Source organism: Stenella coeruleoalba, assembly GCF_951394435.1.
Source record: "Stenella coeruleoalba genome assembly, chromosome: 15".
Taxonomy (NCBI): Eukaryota; Metazoa; Chordata; class Mammalia; order Artiodactyla; family Delphinidae; genus Stenella; species Stenella coeruleoalba.
The window spans coordinates 3456282-3478613 of NC_137161.1; the positions used below are offsets into that span (position 1 = coordinate 3456282).

The 22332-nt window shown below is 39.3% G+C and overlaps 1 protein-coding gene across 2 annotated transcripts in view; it reads left to right on the forward strand.

Annotated features, from left to right (window-relative positions):
• Window positions 1–977: 977 nt before the first annotated feature.
• The window catches only part of SYCP2 (synaptonemal complex protein 2), a 73062-nt gene continuing 51707 nt past the window's right edge, over window positions 978–22332 (forward strand). Inside the window, exons 1-7 of one of the 2 annotated variants that reach the window (XM_079944286.1) lie at window positions 978–988; window positions 15386–15447; window positions 16353–16496; window positions 17796–17924; window positions 18721–18819; window positions 19063–19087; window positions 21259–21344. In XM_079944286.1, coding sequence (XP_079800412.1) covers window positions 15424–15447; window positions 16353–16496; window positions 17796–17924; window positions 18721–18819; window positions 19063–19087; window positions 21259–21344 — 507 coding nt within the window. In that variant the 5' untranslated portion in view covers window positions 978–988; window positions 15386–15423. Of the gene's footprint in view, window positions 1028–15385; window positions 15448–16352; window positions 16497–17795; window positions 17925–18720; window positions 18820–19062; window positions 19088–21258; window positions 21345–22332 lie in introns of both variants that reach the window. The other variant, XM_079944287.1, reaches the window with a different exon arrangement.

A 22332-nucleotide genomic window follows, 5' to 3' on the forward strand; every position in this document is an offset into this window, starting at 1 on the left:
TTGTATAATAATTAATAATGAAAAGGGCTCTGACATTTTTCTTCTCTCTACTAAAAAGTGGCAAGGTGAGAAATCACTAACTTTTAATTTTTTGTGCTTGTCTGCTGTAATTATTTGAGTTGCTTGCACAGTTTACACCACAAGCATCCATTGCTTTTATCATTTAAACTGATACTTTAAATTGAAACATTCTAAAAAGCCTGGGAATACACTGTTGATGAGTCCCCTCAGTGCCAAGCCTAGATGGCCTCAGCGCTCTGTGCCCCAGGGGTCTGGGGTTCAGGCTAACGAGAGGGCAAGCACTCGCAGCCGCTGCTTCTAGGAAACCCTGGCAGGGGCGGGGCAGGGCGGGGCAGGAACGTAAGGCGGGGCGGGGTGGAGCGCGGCTGTCAGCGGGGACAGGCCCGGAGTGGTTACGCTGCCCTCTGCTGGCCCGCAGCGTGCGCCTGTCTTAGGGCACTCTGACCATCGTGTCCCCGCGGGTTCGCCGAGTGCCCCCGTGTCACTGCGGCCCCTTCCAGCCTTCGCGGGTGGCTGTCGGGAGCCCTGGAGTCTTCTTGAGCCGCCGGCGCTTCCGGCCCTCCAGGTTCAAGTCCTGCAGGCAGACGAGGGACACTGTCGTCTTCTCTCGCGGCGCGTCCGTGCGGGGAGAGCTTCGCGGCGCGGCCGCCGGCCGACCGGGGTCAGGGGTCGGTGTCGGGGCGCGGCCGGCCCACTTACCTGAGGCCCTGAGCCTTGCCCACCTCGGCGGCCCTGGTTCCGGCCTCGGGCGGCACTTGCGCCGGCGTGGGGGGGGCGGGGCCTGTCAGGCCGGCGGCGCTGATTGGACGCGGCGCCGACCGCACGCGACGCCGACCGCACGCGACGCCGATTGGACTGGCACTTCCCGCCTTCCCTCGGCTGCGTGAGGCGCGGCGGCGTTCGCTTAAGGGAGACGCGAAGCTGGGCGGCGGCGGCAGCGGCAGCGGCAGCCTACTCCAGCCGGCAGGTTGAGCTGGGCGCCGGAGAGGACTTCCCTGACGGCGGGGTGCGCGAGTGGAGCTGCGGCGTCGGCTGGGCCTCAGGGGCCGGGCGGGCCAGCGAGCGAGAGAGCGGCCTCCGGACGGTTGAGGCAAGCCGTTGAGGAAACGGCCGGGGCGGCGGCGCCGCCGGGGCTGAGGGGGGCCGACTCCGGGGCGTCCGATGGGCGGTGCGGGCCTCGCGCCGACGGGTCGCGGGGCGTGCGGTCGTGAGGGGCCTGCGGCGGGTGTCCGGGGCCTGGGTGGGGTTGGGGGGATCGGGGGGAGCGCGTATCCGCTGGTCGGGGGATGACCAAGGACGCGAGCAGTGGCCGGAATCACGAAATTGAGGGCGACGCGGGTGGAGACGCGGCGGGCCGGGGCTTCCGGAGCGGGCGCGGAACCCACAGCTTAGCGTCGTAAACGATGTAACAGAGCCCAGGTGTGTGTGGGGGGCGGGGAGGGGTTAGCAGCTGGCCTCGCAGGGGCCCGTGCTCTCTGCTCTCCGGAGAGCCAAGTGCGCACACGTGTTTCCCCTCTCGCCACCGCCCTTCCTCCCCGGCCCCTGTCCCGCAGCCTTTTGCCGCGAGCGCGTTCTCCATGGTCCCCCTTTCCGGGGGGAGCCACATGTCCTGATGTCCCCGGTCGCAGAAGGAGGATGAAACGGGTCTGTGCGCTGGGTGTCGTGGGTGATGCCGCTACAGGTGTCGTGAAGTAGCTTGTGGTAACTGTTTAGTGGTGACAGGAGAAGGTGGTGGTTCCTCCCCGGCTCGCGGGCAGCTTCCGGCGTCACAGTCCCAACTGTTGGACGTCTGCTCTGGTGGCGCAGAGGGCTTTGCTGCATTCATTCATTCAGCTTTGGGGAAAGAATGTATGCCTGTGTCAAGCTGTTGGGTGTTTTTTAAACCTTCCTCCTGCCATCCGCCTGCGCATGCACATTCATCTTGTCCCAAGGTCTGTGTTGCCTGTAAGGAAACCAGAGCGCCAAGCCCGCTTAGTTGACCCCACCCCCCGCCCCCCAGACTCCTCTTGAAAAAGTATAATTCTGTGCTGGGTCTCTCAGGTCGTTCTGTTGTTCCTTGTGCTCGTGCATAGCACTTCATAAAGGTATTTTTAATTGTTTACTCAGGGCGGTGGAAAGATGAGTGTGTTGCTTACGTTTCCCTCAGGACTTAGCCTTCCCTCTCAGTCGCAGATGTTTGTCTTGTATCATGGATGGTACCCAGTATGGGGCTGTGTTAGAGCCAGTATGCATTCAGCCTTGGAAGGGAGGGAGGAGTCGCTGGATTGTTTAGTTCAGTTTTTCTTAAAAAATAACTCTGCCTGGGTAGACATTAATTTTCCTTCCCCTTGACGGACTTCTTGCACAAAAGTAGACTAGGAACTAAGCCGTCTTGTGAGCCTTGTGGCCTCTTGGCCGTAAGTAATTCCTCTGCACTGTATGTCATATCTCAGAGTAACCTTGTAAATGACATGGCAAATTCACACTCAGGTTGCTGTAGCTGTGATGCAGCGAAGCATTCCGCCATAGGCAGGCCTGCCCCAACAGTTGCTGACCCTAGGGAAAGAGTACAAACAGAGGCCCCTGAAATATTTTAAGTGCTTAAACTTTTCAATCGAGTTTTCAGGTGGTGCAATAAAGTCTTCAGTTTCACACATACCTTCATCGTAATGAAATAGAAAAGTTTGTGTGAAGCTATTATTTTTATGACCGAGTGTTGGCAAAATATCAAAGATAATTGAATGCATTTATTATGGATATTTGATGATGGACTGCCGAATTTTGGATAAGTAATAATGACCTATATAATTCGTAAATTAGTACACATTTCAAAAATTTCTTTTCATTTTAGCAAAATCAGTATAGTCAAGATTTTTACTTATTTTCTGTTGTATTGATAGTATGATTTAAGGATTAAAACAACATGTAATTTTGTTCAAAATGTACTAATTTGAGTACTTTTACCAGAAACGTGAAATAAGTGTAAAAAATTAAAAGGTATTGTTTCTTTAATATTTTCTGAAATACTAAATTCTTCTTAAAATTAAGGTAGATACAAATTACTAACGAACATTAATCTAAATAAAATCGTTTTGATAACACTGAAATTATTTTTGAATAAATCTTATTAAATATTTTTATAAAATAAACTTAGTCATTATTCTAGTGTTTGCTTGCCATCTAACTGTAAATATGTCATGTTCATGCGGTTGTCTAGATTTACATATAAACAAATTAAAGAATAATAGCAATTGCTTAGAACTACAGAATGTTTCTCAGTCACCATGTGCAATTGTTGCAAATACTGTGCACTTAGTTGCTAGTACTTCCAGAGCCACAAGTTGGAATACAAAGAGAAGCAAGAAAATGGACGTTTGGCACTATTAGGAAGCAGTTTTTCATTATGCAAGAATCAACTGTAGTTTTGCTCTGCCAGAGGAAGGATTTGACAGTTAACTAATGTCTTTTCTCTTACCTGAGCACTTAGGTTGCTCAAATTTTACCTCCTTTCTGAAGCAGAGACTAAAATGTCAGTATCAGCACAACCTGCAATCTTCTCTGCATTGTTTCAGCCTACCCTCCCCCCCAACCCCCGCCCACCCCGCCCTGAGTCCCTTAAACATTATTATTAGGGAAGATTTCTAACATACAAAATAAACAGAATAGTGTAATTAACTGCAGTCCCCTTCTTTTAAAGGCATAGGCAAAGGAAATGTTTCTCTAGGGCTTGAAGGGTGTGAGTTATGCCAGTGAATGTGTTCACGGTTATAGGACCAGCTGGGGCAATACTGAGTACTGGATTAAGAGTGAATAGAGAGTCCTTAATGAAATTATATATGTGTGTGTGAGAGAAGGAGACAATGATGTACAGAAAGTTCACATCTATTACTTTTTATGCTTTGTGCTTTTTATGTTTTAAATGTTTTCACATTGCAGAGTCATAGAGACATCCTCCTGTGTTTCCTTCTAATGGTTTTTAAATATTTTCATTTTACATTAGGTAGTTAATTCATCTAGTTTGCTTTGTGAATGCGGGAAATAAGGGGCTTGATGTTATATTTTTATATGGTGAGTCAGTTTTCCCAGTGCCAGTTTTGCGCATTTGGGAGCATTTACTGACTAATTTACATTTACTATTTGCAAAACCTTCTTACTCATATATGAAGTTCCAATATATACTTGGGTATGCATTTGGATTCTCTTTTGGTTATTGATCCATTTGTCTATTTCCTATTTTTAATACTGTTTTTAGTAATTGCAACTTTGTAATACATTTTAATAACAAATAGGATGATTCTTCCATTTATTTTTAAATAGTACTTTTGTTGGTTATAGAACTCTAGCTTGCAGTTTTTTATTTCAGAACTTTCTAGTTTCTTTCCTCATAGTGTTCTTGTCTGGCTTTGGTATCAGCATAAGCCTGGCTAATAAAATGAGTTTGGAAGTGTTCCTTTCTCTTCTATTTTTTGGAAGAGTTTGAGGATTGATGTTAGTAGTTCTTTAAATGTTTGTTAGAATTCACTGGCAAACCCGTCTGGTCCTGGACCTGTCTTGTTGCGAGGTTTTTGATTACTGGTTCAATCTCCTTACTAATAATTGGTCTGTTCAGATTTTGTTTCTTCATGATTCAGTCTTGATAGGTTGTATGTTTCTCCTAGGTTCCATTTCTTCTAGGTTGCCCAATTTGTGGTCAGAAAAGATGCTTGATATGATTTCAGTCTTCTTAAATTTATTAACACTTGTTTTGTGGCCTAACATATGATCTATCCTGGAGAATATTCTATGCGTCCTTAAGAAGCATGTGTGTTCAGCTGTTCTATGAAAAGTTCTGTATAGGTCTGTTAGGTCCATCTGTCCAATGTGTAGTTTAAGTCCAATTTTAGAGCACTTTAAAGAAGTTATTATTCTAAATCTTTTGGCTTTTATAGTTTCTATTGGTCATCTACTAGTCTTATTGATGCTACTTAAAAGTAACCTGTCTTTTTTACTCTCTGACGGCAGTTTGATATTTGATTTTGATTTTGATCTTGATTTTCAGCAGTTTTCTGTGGTGCACCAGGGTTTGGGTGTTTTTTTCCCCCTGCTGGGGTTCATGGGGTTTTTTGAATCTATTGTTTGATGTATTTTATTGGTTTTGGGAACTTCTCAGTCATCATTTCTTAGATATTGCTTTGGTCACATTCACTATCTTCTCTCCTGGGATTATAGTTACACATATGTAGGGCTTTATAACTTATCCTCTGTGTTCTTTTTTTTTTTTAACGTTTTTATTGGAGTATAATTGCTCTACTATGGTGTGTTAGTTTCTGCTTCATAACAAAGTGAATCACTTATACATATACGTATGTCCCCATATCTCTTCCCTCCTGCATCTCCCTCCCTCCCACCCTCCCCATCCCACCCCTCCAGGCGGTCACAAAACACCAAGCTGATCTCCCTGTGCTAAGCGGCTGCTTCCCACTAGCTGTCCATTTTCATTTGGTAGTGTATATATGTCCATGCCACTCTCTCACCCTGTCCCAACTTACCCCTCCCCGTCCCCGTATCCCCAAGTCCACCCTCTGGTAGGGCTGCATCTTTATTCCCGTCTCAACCCCAGGTTCCTCTGACCTTTATTTTCTTTTTTTTAGATTCCATATATATGTATTAGCCTACGGTATTTGTTTTTCTCTTTCTGACTTCACTCTGTATGACAGTCTCCAGGTCCATCCACCTCACTACAAATAACTCAATTTCGTTCCTTTTGATGGCTGAGTAATATTCTATTGTGTATATGTGCCACATCTTCTTTATCCATTTATCTGTTGATGGACACTTAGGTTGCTTCCATATCCTGGTTATTGTAAATAGAGCTGCAGTGAACATTTTGGTACATGACTCTTTTTGAATTATGGTTTTCTCAGGGTATATGCCCAGTAGTGGGATTGCTGGGTCGTATGGTGGTTCTATTTTTAGTTTTTTAAAGAACCTCCATACTGTTCTCCATAGTGGCTGTATCAATTTACATTTGCACCAGCAGTGCAAGAGGGTTCCCTTTTCTCCACACCCTTTCCAGAATTTATTGGGGTTTTTTTTGTGTCTGTGGTACACGGGCCTCTCACTGTTGTGGCCTCTCCTGTTGCGGAGCACAGGCTCCGGACATGCAGGCTCCGGATGTGCAGGCTCAGCGGCCATGGCTCACGGGCCCAGCCACTCCACAGCATGTGGGATCCTCCCAGACCAGAGCACGAACCCGTGTCCCCTGCATCGGCAGGGGGACTCTCAACCACTGTGCAACCAGGGAAGCCCTGTTTTTGTTTTTTTATTCAAACAGAAAGTCACAAAAATTATAATCATCCTCATCAGTTCACTCAGTTCCATATTCCAGCATTTATTGTTTGTAGATTTTTTGATGATGGCCATTCTGACCAGTGTGAGGTGATATCTCATTGTAGTTTTGATTTGCATTTCTCTAATGATTAATGATGTTGATCATTCTTTCATGTGTTTATTGGCAATCTGTATGTCTTCTTTGGGGAAATGTCTATTTAGGTCTTCTGCCCATTTTTGGTTTGGGTTCTTTGTTTTTTTGATATTGAGCTGCATGAGTTCCTTGTATGTTTTGGAGATTAATCCTTTGTCAGTTACTTCATTTGCAAATATTTTCTCCCATTCTGAGGGTTGTCTTTTGGTCTTGTTTATGGTTTCCTTTGCTGTGCAAAAGCTTTGAAGTTTCATGAAGTCCCATTTGTTTATTTTTGTTTTTATTTCCATTTCCCTAGGAGGTGGGTCAAAAAGGATCTTGCTGTGATGTATGTCACAGTGTTCTGCCTATGTTTTCCTCGAAGACTTTGATAGTTTCTGGCCTTACATTTAGGTCTTTAACCCATTTTGAGTTTATTTTTGTGTATGGTGCTAGGGAGTGTTCTCATTTCATTCTTTTACATGCAGCTGTCCAGTTTTCCCAGGACCACTTATTGAAGAGGCTGTCTTTTCTCCACTGTATATTCTCCCCTCCTTTATCAAAGATAAGGTGACAATATGTGTGTGGATTTATCTCTGGGCCTTCTATCCTGTTCCATTGATCTATATTTCTGTTTTTGTGCCAGTACCATACTGTCTTGATTACTGTGCTTTGTAGTGTAGTCTGAAGTCAGGGAGGCTGATTCCTTCAGGTCCATTTTCCTCTTTCAAGATTGCTTTGGCTATTCGGGTTCTTTTGTGTTTCCATACAAATTGTGAAATTTTTTGTTCTAGTTCTCTGAAAAATGCCAGTGGTAGTTTGATAGGGATTGCATTGAATCTGTAGATTGCTTTGGGTAGTAGAGTCACTTTCACAATGTTGATTCTTCCAATCCAAGAACATGGTATATCTCTCCATCTATTTGTATCATCTTTAATTTCTTTCATCAGTGTCTTGTAATTTTTTGCATACAGGTCTTTTGTCTCCTTAAGTAGGTTTGTTCCTAGATATTTTATTCTTTTTGTTGCAATGGTAGATGGGAGTGTTTTCTTAATTTCACTTTCAGATTTTTCATTGTAAGTGTATCGGAATGCAAGAGATTTCTGTGCATTAATTTTGTATCCTGCTACTTTACCAAATTCATTGATTAGCTCTAGTAGTTTTCTGGTAGCATCTTTAGGGTTCTCTATGTATAGTATCATGTCATCTGCAAACAGTGACAGCTTTACTTCTTTTCCAATTTGGATTCCTTTTATTTCTTTTTCTTCTCTGATTGCTGTGGCTAAAACTTCCAAAACTATGTTGAGTAATAGTGCTGAGAGTGGGCAACCTTGTCTTCTTCCTGATCTTAGTGGAAATGCTTTCAGTTTTTCACCATTGAGGATGATGTTGGCTGTGGGTTTGTCATATATGGCCTTTATTATGTTGAGGAAAGTTCCCTCTATGCCTACTTTCTGGAGGGTTTTTTATCATAAATCAGTGTTGAATTTTTTCGACAGCTTTCTCTGCATCTATTGAGATGATCATATGGTTTTTATTCTTCAATTTGTTAATATGGTGTATCACGTTGATTGATTTGTGTATACTGAAAAATCCTTGCGTTCCTGGGATAAACCTCACTTGATCATAGTGTATGATCCTTTTAATGTGCTGTTGGATTCTATTTGCTAGTATTTTGTTGAGGATTTTTGCATCTATGTTCATCAGTGATATTGGTCTGTAATTTTCTTTCTTTGTGACATCTTTGTCTGGTTTTGGTATCAGAGTGATGGTGGCCTCGTAGAATGAGTTTGGGAGTGATCCTCCCTCTGCTATATTTTGGAAGAGTTTGAGAAGGATAGGTGTTAGCTCCTCTCTAAATGTTTGATAGAATTCGCCTGTGAAGCCATCTGGTCCTGGGCTTTTGTTTGTTGGAAGATTTTTAATCACAGTTTCAATTTCAGTGCTTGTGATTGGTCTGTTCATATTTTCTATTTCTTCCTGGTTCAGTCTTGGCAGGTTGTGCCTTTCTAAGAATTTGTCCATTTCTTCCAGGCTGTCCATTTCATTGGCATAGAGTTGCTTGTAGTAATCTCTCATGATCCTTTGTATTTCTGCAGTGTCAGTTGTTACTTCTCCTTTTTCATTTCTAATTCTATTGATTTGAGTCTTCTCCCTTTTTTTCTTGATGAGTCTGGCTAAGGTTTATCAATTTTGTTTATCTTCTCAAAGAACCAGCTTTTAGTTTTATTGATTTTTGCTATCGTTTCCTTCATTTCTTTTTCATTTATTTCTGATCTGATCTTTATGGTTTCTTTCCTTCTGCTAACTTTGGGGGTTTTTTGTTCTTCTTTCTCTAACTGCTTTAGGTGTAAGTTTAGGTTGTTTATTTGAGATGTTTCTTGTTTCTTAAGGTAGGATTGTATTGCTATAAACTTCCCTCTTAGAACTGCTTTTGCTGCATCCCATAGATTTTGAATCGTCGTGTTTTCATTGTCATTTGTTTCTAGGTATTTTTTGATTTCCTCTTTGATTTCTTCAGTGATCTCTTGGTTATTAAGTAGTGTGTTGTTTAGCCTCCATGTGTTTATATTTGTTACAGATTTGTTCCTGTAATCAATATCCAGTCTCATAGTGTTGTGGTCGGAAAAGATACTTGATACGATTTTAATTTTCTTAAATTTACCAAGGCTTGATTTGTGACCCAAGATATGATCTATCCTGGAGAATGTTCCATGAGCACTTGAGAAAAATGTGTATTCTGTTGTTTTGGGATGGAGTGTCCTATAAGTATCAATTAAGTCCATCTTGTTTAATGTATCATTTAAAGCTTATGTTTCCTTATTTATTTTCATTTTGGATGATCTGTCCATTGGTGAAAGTGGGGTGTTGGAAGTCCCCTACTATGATTGTGTTACTGTCGATTTCCCCTTTATGGCTGTTAGTATTTGCCTTATGTATTGAGGTGCTCCTATATTGGGTGCATAAATATTTACAATTGTTATATCTTCTTCTTGGATTGATCCCTTGATTATTATGTAGTGTCCTTCTTTGTCTCTTGTAATAGTCTTTGTTTTAAAGTCTATTTTGTCTGATATGAGAATTGCTACTCCAGCTTTCTTTTGATTTCCCTTTGCATGGAATATTTTTTTTCCATCCCCTCACTTTCAGTCTGTATGTGTCCCTAGACCTGAAGTGGGTCTCTTGTAGACAGCATATATAAGGGTCTTGTTTTTGTATCCATTCAGGCAATCTGTGTCTTTTTGCTGGAACATTTAATCAATTTACATTTAAGGTAATTATTAATATGTATGTTCCTATTGTCATTTTCTCAATTATTTTGGGTTTATTATTGTAGGTCTTTTCCTTCTCTTGTGTTTCCTGCCTAGGGAAGTTCCTTTAGCATTTGTTGTAAAGCTGGTTTGGTGGTGCTGAATTCTCTTAGCTTTTGCTTGTCTGTAAAGGTTTTAATTTCTCCCTCAAATCTGAAGGAGATCCTTGCTGGGTAGAGTAATCTTGGTTGTAGGTTTTGCTCCTTCATCACTTTAAGTATGTCCTGCCACTCCCTTCTGGCTTGCAGAGTTTCTGCTGAAAGATCAGCTGTTAACCTTATGGGGATTCCCTTATGTGTTGTTTTTCCCTTGCTGCTTTTAATATTTGTTCTTTGTATTTAATTGTTGATAGTTTGATTAATATGTGTCTTGGCATGTTTCTCTTTAGATTTATCCTGTATGGGACTCTCTGCGCTTCCTGGACTTGATTAACTATTTCCTTTACCATATTAGGGAAGTTTTCAACTATAATCTCTTAAATATTTTCTCAGTCCCTTTCTTTTTCTCTTCTTCTTCTGGAACCCCTATAATTCGAATGTTTGTGCATTTAATGTTGTCCCAGAGGTCTCTGAGACTGTCCTCAATTCTTTTCATTCTTTTTTCTTTATTCTGCTCTGCAGTAGTTATTTCCACTATTTTATCTTCCAGGTCACTTATCCGTTCTTCTGCCTCAGTTATTCTGCTATTGATCCCTTCTAGAGAATTTTTAGTTTCATTTATTGTGTTGTTCATAACTGTTTGTTTGCTCTTTAGTTCTTCTAAGTCCTTGTTAAACGTTTTTTGTATTTTCTCCATTCTATTTCCAAGATTTTGGATGATCTTTACTCTCATTATTCTGAATTCTTTTTCAGGTACACTGCCTATTTCCTCTTCATTTGTTAGGTCTGTTGGGTTTTTACCTTGCTCCTTCATCTGCTGTGTGTTTTTGTGTCTTCTCATTTTGCTTAACTTACTGTGTTTGGGGTCTCCTTTTCGAAGACTGCAGGTTTGTAGTTTCCATTGTTTTTGGTGTCTGTCCCCAGTGGCTAAGGTTGGTTCAGTGGGTTGTGTAGATGGAGATATCTGGGAGATTTTTGCTGTTTGATATTACGTGGAGCTGGGAGGTCTCTTGTGGACCAGTGTCCTGAACTTGGCTCTCCCACCTCAGAGGCACAGCACTGACGCCTGGCTGGAGCACCAAGAGCCTGTGCTCCACACGGCTCAGAATAAAAGGGAGAGGAAAAAAAAGAAAGAAGAAGATAAAATATAGTAAAATAAATAATGATTAAGAAAAATTTTTAAGTAATTTAAAAAAACGGACAGACAGAACTCTAGGACAAATGGTAGAAGAAAAGCTATGCAGACAAAATCACACACAGAAGCATACACATACACACTCATAAAAAGAGAAAAAGGGAGAATATATATATATCGTTGTTCCCAAAGTCCACTTCCTCAATTTGGGATGATTCGTTGTCTATTCATGTATTACACAGCTGCAGGGTATATCAAGTTGATTGTGGACATTTAATCCGCTGCTCCTGAGGCTGCTGAGAGAGATTTCCCTTTCTCTTCTTTGTTCGCACAGCTCCCAGGGTTCAGCTTTGGATTCGGCCCCGCCTCTGCGTGTAGGTCGCCTGAGGGCATCTGTTTTTTGCTCAGACAGGACGGGTTTAAAGGAGCCACTGATTTGGTGGCTCTGGCTCACTCAGGCCTGGGGGAGGGAGGTGTACGGAACGCTCAGCGAGCCTGCGGTGGCAGAGGCCGGCATGACGTTGCACCAGCCTGAGGCGCGCCGTGCGTTCTCCTGGGGAAGTTGTCCCTGGATCCCGGGACCCTGGCGGTGGCGGGCTGCACAGGCTCCGGGAGGGGAGTTGTGGACAGTGACCTGTGCTCGCTCACAGGCTTCTTGGTGGTGGCAGCATAAGCCTTAGCGTCTCATGCCCGTCTCTGGGTTGCGTGCTGATAGCCGCAGCTCGCGCCCATCTCTGGAGCTCCTTTAAGCGGCGCTCTTAAATTCCCTCTCCTCGCGCACCAGGAAACAAAGAGGGAAGAAAAAGTCTCTTGCCTCTTCGGTAGCTCCAGGGTTTTCCCCGGACTCCCTCCCGGCCAGCCGTGGTGCACTAACCCCCTGCAGGCTGTGTTCACCCCGCCAACCCCAGTCTTCTCCCTGCGATCCGACGGAAGCCCGAGCCTCAGCTCCCAGCCCCTGCCTGCCCCAGTGGGTGAGCAGACAAGCCTCTCGGGCTGGTGAGTGCTGGTTGGCACCGATCCTCTGTGTGGGAATCTCTCCGCTTTGCCCTCCGCACCCCTGTTGCTGTGCTTTGCTCCGTGGTTCCAAAGCTTCCCCCCTGCCCACCTCCCATCCCTGCCAGTGATGGGGCTCCTAGTGTGTGGAAACCTTTCCTCCTTCACAGCACCCTCCCACTGGTGCCGGTCCCGTCCCTTTTCTTTTGTCTCTGTTTTGTTTTGTTTTGTTTGCCCTACCCAGGTACGTGGGGAGTTTCTTGCCTTTTGGGAGGTCTGAGGTCTTTTGTCAGCGTTCAGTAGGTGTTCTGTAGGAGTTGTACCACATGTAGATGTATTTCTGATGTATTTCTGGGGAGGAAGGTGATCTCTGCATCTTACTCTTCCGCCATCTTGAAGCTCCTCCTTCTTCTGTGTTCTTGATCTGACTTCTGATACCCCCCCATATTTTTGTCTCTGCTTCGTTCCAGATATTATCTTCTGATACCACTTCCATTTCTCTTTTACTTCATCTGTGTCTAATCTGCTATTAAAACCATCCATTTTATTTTTTCTTAATAATCTTGTTATTGACTATTTTTGTTTTTAGGATTATTTGATCTTCTTTCAGACTTTCTGTGGCCTTCCTTACTGCCCACCCCAGTTTCCAGTTCTCTGCCACAATTCTCAGTCTTGTATTATAATCATTATGTACACAATACTCAGTTATTTTGAAGTATTTGTCTAATAACTACCATTTGGAAGTCCTGTGGGTCTCTTTCTTTTGGCTAGTTCTGTTTCTCACCTTTTAATTAATTCATCCAAGTGTATGAAGTGTACTTTAACTGCTGATTTGGTTGTATCCTATAGGATTTTATATGTTCACATTTTCTTAGTCACTTAAATATTTTGTCATTTCTATCTTTCTGTATCCCATGGACTATTCACATGTATGTGTTTAAATTTCCAAATATATAGGAAGTTTGAAGCTATCTTGTGGCTGATTTCTAAATTTATTGCATTGTGAGAACAGAGAATCTATTATGTTTATTCTTTTGCATGCATTTGAGTTTTGTTTTTGCTGTGGTGACTTAAGATTTTCTCTTGTATTCTTACTCAGAAATGTTCTCACAGTATGTCTAGATGTACTTTTTCTTATTTATCCTGGAATTCCATGGACTTTTTCAACTTGTGTATGTTTATATTTATTTGGGAAAGTTCTTGGCTATTATTCAGTTGTTGCCATCCCACTGCTCTTTTTTATTTAAAATTTTTTTCTGGATTTCTCATTGAATAGGTAGTGGAATGTGTGAATCTCTTCTTCATATCTCAACTTTTTATTCTATACATTTTGTTCCTTTGTGATCCTGTGATATCCTCAACTTTGTCTTTTTATTCCAAGGAATGTTCCCTCCTGCAGCTTTCAGGCCTATTGTGTAGTGGCAGTGGTGGATGCTCAGGGTTCTCTAGCCTACCGTGTTCCTCTTATGTTTCCTCATTAATCCCCCTGTTGGTTGCTGACCTTCAGTACTTATTTCTTACCTCCATAATTGAGTTAATACAGGCTAAATTTCCATCTTCTGTGATGGCCTGGGGAGAAAGAGAGAAAGATTGAAGCCAAGCAGAAAATAGGTACACCCCTTGTTGGGAATTGGGAAAGCAAACTGGTGGGTCCCTGCATTCCCAGTTTCCCAGGCAAAATGATAAAACAACTACCAACTATTTAGAGATCTTGGAATCATTGCTGGTATACTGGAATCCCCAGTTAGCCACAGACCTAGAGTCACCCATTTAATATTTAAGCTAGAGCAGACAACCATAACCAGATGGGGCAAAACCACAGCTAAGTCGTGGATAGATTTAGATGGAGCAGCTGGACTGTAGCTGCTTAATTGCAGAGGCTGGCCTTGTGATTTCATTTCCCTCACAATAACCCAAACCCACATTTTACTGATCCCAAGTTTTGGACCCCACCTACCTGCATTTTAGTATGAATTTACTTTTAAAAAGGTTAAGTAAGTATAAATTACAAATAAAACTGAAGTTTCCCGTTGCCAAATAGCTGATTATGGTTCTGTGCAACTCTCTACTCTTCCTCCCCAATAAGCTGACAGAGTGTCCTGAGTGGTGTAGGTGAATGTCACTCTACACACACACAGGTGCACGCATGCACACAAATATGTGTATACTTATGTGTACCTAGAGGTATAATCATAAATAATACAAAGTTTCTTTTTGCATATAAGTGGCATTATGCTGTATTTATCATCTGGCAACATGCTTTTTAATCACTAAAACTGGCTGCAAATATCTAAAATTCTGGTTCATTTTATCTAACTGTTATCTTTACAAAATTGATTAGCATATGCCACATTTTATTTATTCATTCTTTACCCTCCCTCCCATTCGTAGCTCCCATCTAAGTACTTTTGAATTTTCTCACTCAGAACGATGCTGCAGAAGCATCTCTATACTTGGCTCCCTATGTATGTGGAATCAGTGTTTCTCTGTGGATCAGATTTTTCCCCCTGGAGTTAATCTTTGGAAATGCAGGATATGTTTTTGCTCATCCCTTTTGTATGCCTCTTAAGTATGTCCTCACTGGCACTTAAATATCTCTACTGGCAAGTCTGCAAGAAAGTAGACTGACTAGTGCCTCTTGTTGCCTTCAAGATACACAGTTCTGTATTCCTCCTGGATTAAGTAATTAATTTCCCCTCTATGTTGAATTTCCTGAGGTTCTATTACAAACCTCTTCATAGTACAGATTATTTTAAAATTGTTCTAGTTATGAAGTCTAGAAAAGATTGTTTTATTTCTTTTCCTTTATAGGACTAACCTCCAAACCTCCAAATTGCAGTTGCAAATGTTAGATGCTTTTGTTAAGATGGTGCTTAATGTAACCCTGCTGTTTCCTGTTTCCATTCTCTTTTGAAGGGAAAAATGTGTTTAGGTTATCTTTTCCTCCTTTCATTGCATATTTGTATATTCTTACATATCCTGTTCTTTGGCAGTATACTTGCATATACTTCCCTTCTTAAATATTGTATTACTAGCTTAAATTTCATTTAGGCATTAATTCAAGATTATTTTTCTTCTTGTTCCCAAAGTTGGAATCTCTGATGAGGGAGGTTCACATTTATATTCTTTCAGTGACTAGTTTTGTGACCTTTTGGCAGGACTTTGACATTTATTTAAGTCATTTATGAAAAGGGAAAGCTTGAATAAATGATCTTCAGGCTTTCGTCCAGAAACTTCTATGGACAGATTCAAATGAGTAATTTCATAAGCAGTGAGGAACTTGAAGAAACAACATTTATTGCCTTTGGTATAAGCAGTAATGCTTATTTATGTGTGTTAAGACTTTAAAACTGTAAACATATAAAATAGATTGTAAGATTCAGAAAGTATATGCTTTCTTTTGTAGGTGTTTGTTTTGTCCACCTGTTTTAAAATTAAGTCAAAATGCCAATAAGACCAAATCTCCAGGTATGTAGTCCTAGACCAAAAGGAAGTCTTTTATTTTAATTCCTAAAATCACTTTTTGTTTATTTATAGGTATTAAATGCCATCGTTTTAGGAAAGACAAAGCTTACTTGTTTTTATGAAATGGTCAAGAGTCAAATAATTGAAATAAAAATGTTATCCTTTTATTTTTTCAATAGATTTGTTTCCAAAAGCTTTATTAAGAATATAAAGTACTAAAGATGATTTATATATACCTCTTACATAGAAATGAATCATACACTGATCTATGTATCATTTATGGCTGGATACTTTTATATCAAGGCTTAAAATTGTGAGATACTTGCATTTAGGAGAATCATATTAATGTATGAAAATTCCTTATTAATGGTGGTGTACTTTAATAGCAGGGATGGCAGATTTTATAAAGCTTATAAATATAATAAATAATAAATTATATGTGTATGTAATGCTTAAGTTATATTGGTTGGTATAGTTCCTAAAAAAGTGCTTCTACCTGTCTTTATGCAATTTTTTTTTTTAACTATTTAAACTTCGTGAAGAAGTTGATAGATATGTTAGGGTTTTATCCATGGTATTAAGTATTAGTTACTATAAAGTTGATTTTTATTTCCTTCATTAACAGGTTTTTGTTGAGTTTAGCATAATGATGACTTTCCAATAAGAAATGTGAAGTGGAAAATTAGTAAAATATATGTTTCTTGTATAGAGCTTATTATTATCAAAACACTTAATCTCTAATTGTTACTCTGAATTTAATAGTGGACAGTTTTTTTAAATAAATGAATTGATATTATATAAGCTCTTTTGAGAATTTTCAAATGTGAAAACAATTCTTAAATTACTTGATTTCATAAGGTGACTATTCGGGTTTTGATTCAATATATTTGCCATTTTCTATATTTCAGCAGTTGGAAAAATGCATTGATAATGCTTTAAGAAAAAATGATTTCAAACCTTTGAAAACACTTTTACAAATTGATATTTGTGAAGATGTGAAGATTAAATGCAGCAAACAGTTTTTCCACAAGTTGGATGACCTTATGTGCAGGGTAAATTTTCATTTTTGTTGAATGAGCATTACAGTTATTAGATACCACTCTACTTTTTACGAAGAGATACTCCGTTGGAAGGAATGAATAAAAAGGCTTTGGCAAGCTCACTTATAACTATCTAAATAAATGCTTGTTTCACCACTTGCTTTTTGTGTGTGTTTGTTTGAGGAGTCCCAAATAACATGTTGGACTGTTGTTTTCTAAATAATATATAAAAAATGTGTGTTTACATAGTGTTACCATTATTAACTGTTATCTAAACGGGGAAAAATAGCTTACCTGTTTGAAGTTTAAACAACTTGAACTATTTTTTAAAAGCCTATCAGCATATTCTTCATGTTGTGTGGACAGTGCTTGGTGCTTACAAAAAATAAAACAAACAAAAACAAATAAAAATCATCAAAAACCTTGTACTTGATTTGTCATGTATAAAGTATTTTTATATGTGAGAAAAAAGTGATTATTGACAGTCTCCACCAGAATTTGATGTTTGTTTCGAATCTAGAAGAGTGAGTAAAAATTTCTTGTATCGGGCTTCCTTGGTGGCGCAGTGGTTGAGAGTCCGCCTGCCGATGCAGGGGACACGGATTCGTGCCCTGGTCCGGGAGGATCCCACATGCTGCCGAGCGGCTAGGCCTGTGAGCCATGGCCGCTGAGCCTGCGCGTCCGTAGCCTGTGCTCCGCAATGGAAGAGGCCACAACAGTGAGAGGCCTGCGTACCGCAAAAAAAAAAAAAAAAAAGTCTTGTATCCCTTAGTTAAATACATAAAGCTTTTTAGAATGGAAGGTAACTGATTCATTGCATCATAAGTCTAAAGTTTCTTGAGTTTATACATGTCTGCAATTTTGTACTGTGTTTGTCATTCACTGGCTGAGTGCTTGTAAGCAGGTTGCCTTTGTTTTGTTTTGTTTTGTTTTGTTTTGTTTTGTTTTGTTTTTTGCAATACGCGGGCCTCTAACTGTTGTGGCCTCTCCCATTGCGGAGCACAGGCTCCGGACGCTCAGGCTCAGCGGCCATGGCTCACGGGCCCAGCCCCTCCGCAGCATGTGGGATCTTCCCGGACCGGGGCACGAACCCGTGTCCCCTGCATCGGCAGGCGGACTCTCAATCACTGCGCCACCAGGGAAGCCCGGTTGCCTTTTTTAAACCACACTTTTGTCCTTTGCAATATGGAGATTATGATTATGATAATGAGTAACACTCAGGATTTGTGAGGATTACAACGCTCCTAGCACAATGCCAATTCCATTCTATTTTGTATTTACAGATGTTTAAATGTATAATTTGCATTTCAGGAGCTGAATAAAAAGGATATCCAAACTGTTTCAACCATTTTGGTTTCTTTTGGAAGATGTGGCAAAAATATCAGTATATTGGGGAAAGCTGGACTTCTAACTATGATAAAACAAGGACTAGTACAAAAGATGAGTATAGAATATGTAACATATTTCTTTGAGGGAAATATGATTAAAGGTGTGTTTTCTAATTAAATGGTTCAAAGTGTTGGAAAATAAATTTGAGAACTGTATATAAAACAGATAAAATATTTTTATAACCTGTGGTATATGTTAGAAAAATAAAGATCACAAGGGAAGTGTATACAGGGTCCTTGATAATTGTGTGAATTTAAGGTCACAAGACTCCCTAAGACCTTTACTTGCTTTATTTTCTCTTTAGCTCATCTTAATCACTATCTAACTTAATTTACTTTTCTTTTTATATCGTTTATTATTATCTATTTCCCATTTTAGAATGTAGGATATTGATTTTTGTCTGTTTTGTTCATTGTTGTATACCCAGCACCAAGAACAGTGCCTAAGACATAGTGTGTACTCAAATGTCTTGAGTTAATAAAAATAAAATAATACCAAAATATTTCAAATAGTAAAAATGCCACAATAATCTAATGTGTAATGATAATTCTTTACCTATGAATATGAATGTACATGAACTAAGAATTTGAAGGGGGGGAAGTAAAGATTTTCTACTTGGAATTGGATTAACTTCATCCATTCCCATCTAAAAAATGGGAACATATAGTGAGTTACTAAAAAGCAAAAACAATGATGGTGTTTAAGAGTATAAACTTATTTAGTACAATACTGGAATTTTAATTTTTAATGTTTCTTTATTCTTAGGTTTACTGTTTGTATGAGTACATTCTTAAAATTATTAAAATTGAATTCAAAGTAACTAATGTATTTACATTTCTTTTTCTACATGGTTACCTGGTTTGAAAAATCCAAGGAGATTATTCTGAGTCAAGGAAATTCAAAAGATGAAGCTGTTATGATAGAAGACTTATTTGAGCTTTTGATGGTAACAATCATATTGATTCACTGATGTTATAAAGCATGTGTTTATTTAAAAACAATTTGTGTTCTATATGCCCTGAGACTAAAAGTCACTAACAGATTGGTTAGTGCATTTATCCTGATTAATTAGTTAATACATAAAAGTTAAATAATTATGTGGTGAGTTCATATGTAACCTCTTATTTTAATACTATTTGTAATGGTTTATAATATAAGATAGTAAGTTTTAAATATTATTCACTTTCAGGTCATACATGACATGGATGATGAAGGTATAATAAACATTTTATTTCTACTGGAACAATAATTTGCTGTTAGAGTTTTGGTATAATGTTGCAATTCTTGTAGTATTGTCCTAATATTAGGAATTCATTACCTAATTCAGGGATCGACAAATTTTTTCTGTAAAGGGTCAGATAGTAAATATTTTAGGCTTTGTGGGCCAAGAAAAAAATTGATGGTATTATGTAGGTACATATTTAACAAGAAAGAAAACAAATTTCCACAAATGTTTTTTTGATGCAACTCAAAATATAACAATAATTGAGTACAGTGTTTTTGTAATACAGGTCTACTAATGAGGAGAATAGCACTCTTTTTTGAGAAGATGACGTTTCTCTTAAGGTTCAGAGTTAGTGTTTGCTGTTATAAAAATTAATTGCAAATATTCATTTGTTCATGCTTATCTGTAGTGAAATTTTGTGTATATTACATTAGAAAACGTCTTTTCATGCAGATAATGCCAAATACTGGTATCAGTTCATGAGCATGATTTTTAATTGAGCATATTCATCACTTGGAAAGCATTTATAGAATTATATTAGACTTTTTTCTTAATATTTGCTTTTTAGAATGCCATTGCATTGCAGATTAATCACTTCCAGTTGAAGGTTAGGTGGAAGCTCCTCAGTTGCAGAGTTAAAATGAATTTTGAAATAGGGAAATTTCCTTTGCACCTATATCAACGTCCAGAAACGCTGCTGGATCTGTAGTTGGATCTTGGAAAAAATATATCCCCTATAAATTTGTTGTTGGAAATGGAGATGTCATTTCTTGTCTCAGCTTTTGACAGCCTAGGAGATGTATAAAGCAGCTGGACATTACTTGTGATTCAGATGACCTTTGTTTCATTGAAATAACTTTACTGAAGTATAAGTTTCTCATATACGCACTAATTTTGCCTTGGACTTTGGTGTTGAATTCATTAAGAAACACTATCAACTCTGCAGCCCAAGCTAATTACCAAAGCCATTCATTTAGTGGTGGCTAATGATGGCTAAGTTCATAAGAATGAATGAAATTCACCTGAGACTGCTGGTTCAGTAAATCATGATAGATTCACATATTTCCACAGAGTACCTGCTGATGAATACAGCCATACAAAAAGGGACAGTGAGTTGGATTTGGTTTGTGGGCCATAGTTTGTCCTTGATCTAATGAAACAAAATTTTCAGTAGTACACGGAGACTATAGAACATGTTACAACTCATCATTTCACTTGTGCTTGGCAGGGCCTTATGTCAAACAATAAACTCAAGTTATTTTATCTCTGTGTTGGTTGAGGAAGAATTACCTAGGATTGGTAATTGGGGCCGGTGAATTGTTTATAAATAAAGGAACAGCTAATTGCTCCCAAAACATTTAAAAATATCAATTGCTATTTATTTCAGTAGTAGTTAATGCTACCTTTTCATTGGTTTCTTTGCAATTAACATAACAATTTAGTCTAAATTCTTAAGTTTGTAAGCGAGAAAACAGTCCTAAAGCACCAGTGATTATGAAGTGATCCAACTGTTTTTTTTAAGTAAATCACTTTATCTTTTCAAGTGATTCAGTGATTTTTTTTTCTTTTAACATAGTCACTTTGTAAAGTGCATTTTCTGTTGCAGCGTTGCCATTATTTAAACTTATTTTAGAACTCTGCATCATGAATTAGCATGAAGCAAATTCCTCTTAATATACTTAGTATTAATAAAGCTTGTCTTTTGAGAGAATAGTGTCAAATTTTAGAAATAGGACAAGATATTTAGATCTTCATGAAGTCCGGAGGTGTTAATGGCCATTATGGAATTTTGGAGGTATGACTATAAATTACTGAGGCCAGTTTCATAAAAACCTCAAATTAGACGTTTCCAGTTTTGGACTGTATTTATTTATCCAAAAAAGTAATACTGCTTTAAGTGCCTCAAAGGAGAAGCTGGATCTGGGGTTATTCCTTTGCCAGAGTTAAAATCAGTCACATCTGTTTGAACGGTGTTTTTTCGAAGTTACATAGCTAGTTAGTGGCAGAACCAGGACTGAATTTCAAGCTTCCTGGTGCCCAGGCCAGTCCATGGGCCTTCGTCTGAACTGAATTAGTATGTCCGATTTCCATTAACACATATAAGATTGTCATTGAAAAGAGTTTAAAATACACATTTGTCAATAATTTACTTTTATTCAGGTAGAAGGCAAGTAGTGGAAAGTTTCATACCTCGAATTTGTGCCCTGGTTATTGACTCAAGAGTGAATATTTGTATTCAGCAGGAGGTAAAGTCATTTTTTAGATTTTCTTTGAAAACTTAAAGAGAAGGTGAAGACAATTTGGTAGCAGTTTATCAGATTGAATAATTATTTTATCTTGGCACTAAATTATCATGTACTGTGTCTCTGTTGTCTTAATTCATTGTCTGACACGATGAAATATATTGGGTTGGCCAAAAAGTTCCTTTGGTTTTTAAGTTAAAAAAAAAAAAGACACATTTTACATTTTTCACCAAGAACTTTATTGAACAACATATTCACTGTTTTGTTCCACTACCTTCTGCCATTTTTCAGGCAATTTGATAATTCCATCTTCCCAAATTTTTTACCTTTACGAGCAAAGAACTGTTCTAGGTATCTTTTACAGTCTTCCAGGGAATTGACATTTTTTCCATTAAGAGAATTTTGTAAAGACTGAAATAAATGGAAATCCGAAGATGCTATATCTGATGAATATGGCGGATGAATCAGAACTTCCCAGCCAAGCTGTAAGAGTTTTTGCCCGGTCATCAAAGAAACATGCGGTCTTGTGTTATCCTGATGGAAGATTATGCGTTTTCTGTTGACTAATTCTGGACACTTTTGGTCGAGTGTCGTTTTCAGTTGGTCTAATTGGGAGCAGTACTTGTTGGAATTAATCGTTTGGTTTTCCGGAAGAAGCTCATAATAGAGGACTCCCTTCCAATCCCACCATATATGCGACATCACCTTCTTTGGATGAAGACTGGCCTTTGGTGTGGTTGGTGGTGGTTCATTTCTCTTGCCCCAGTGTCTCTTCCGTTCCACATTATTGTACAGTATCCGCTTTCCATCGCCCATCACAATTTGTTTTAAAAACGGAACGTTTCAGTTATGTTTCAGTAGAGAACTGCATGTGGAAATAGGGTCAAGAAGGTTTTCTTCGCTTAACTTATGTGGAACACAAACATCAAAGCGATTAACATAACCAAGCTGGTGCAAATGATTTTCAACGCTTGATTTGTATATTTTGAGT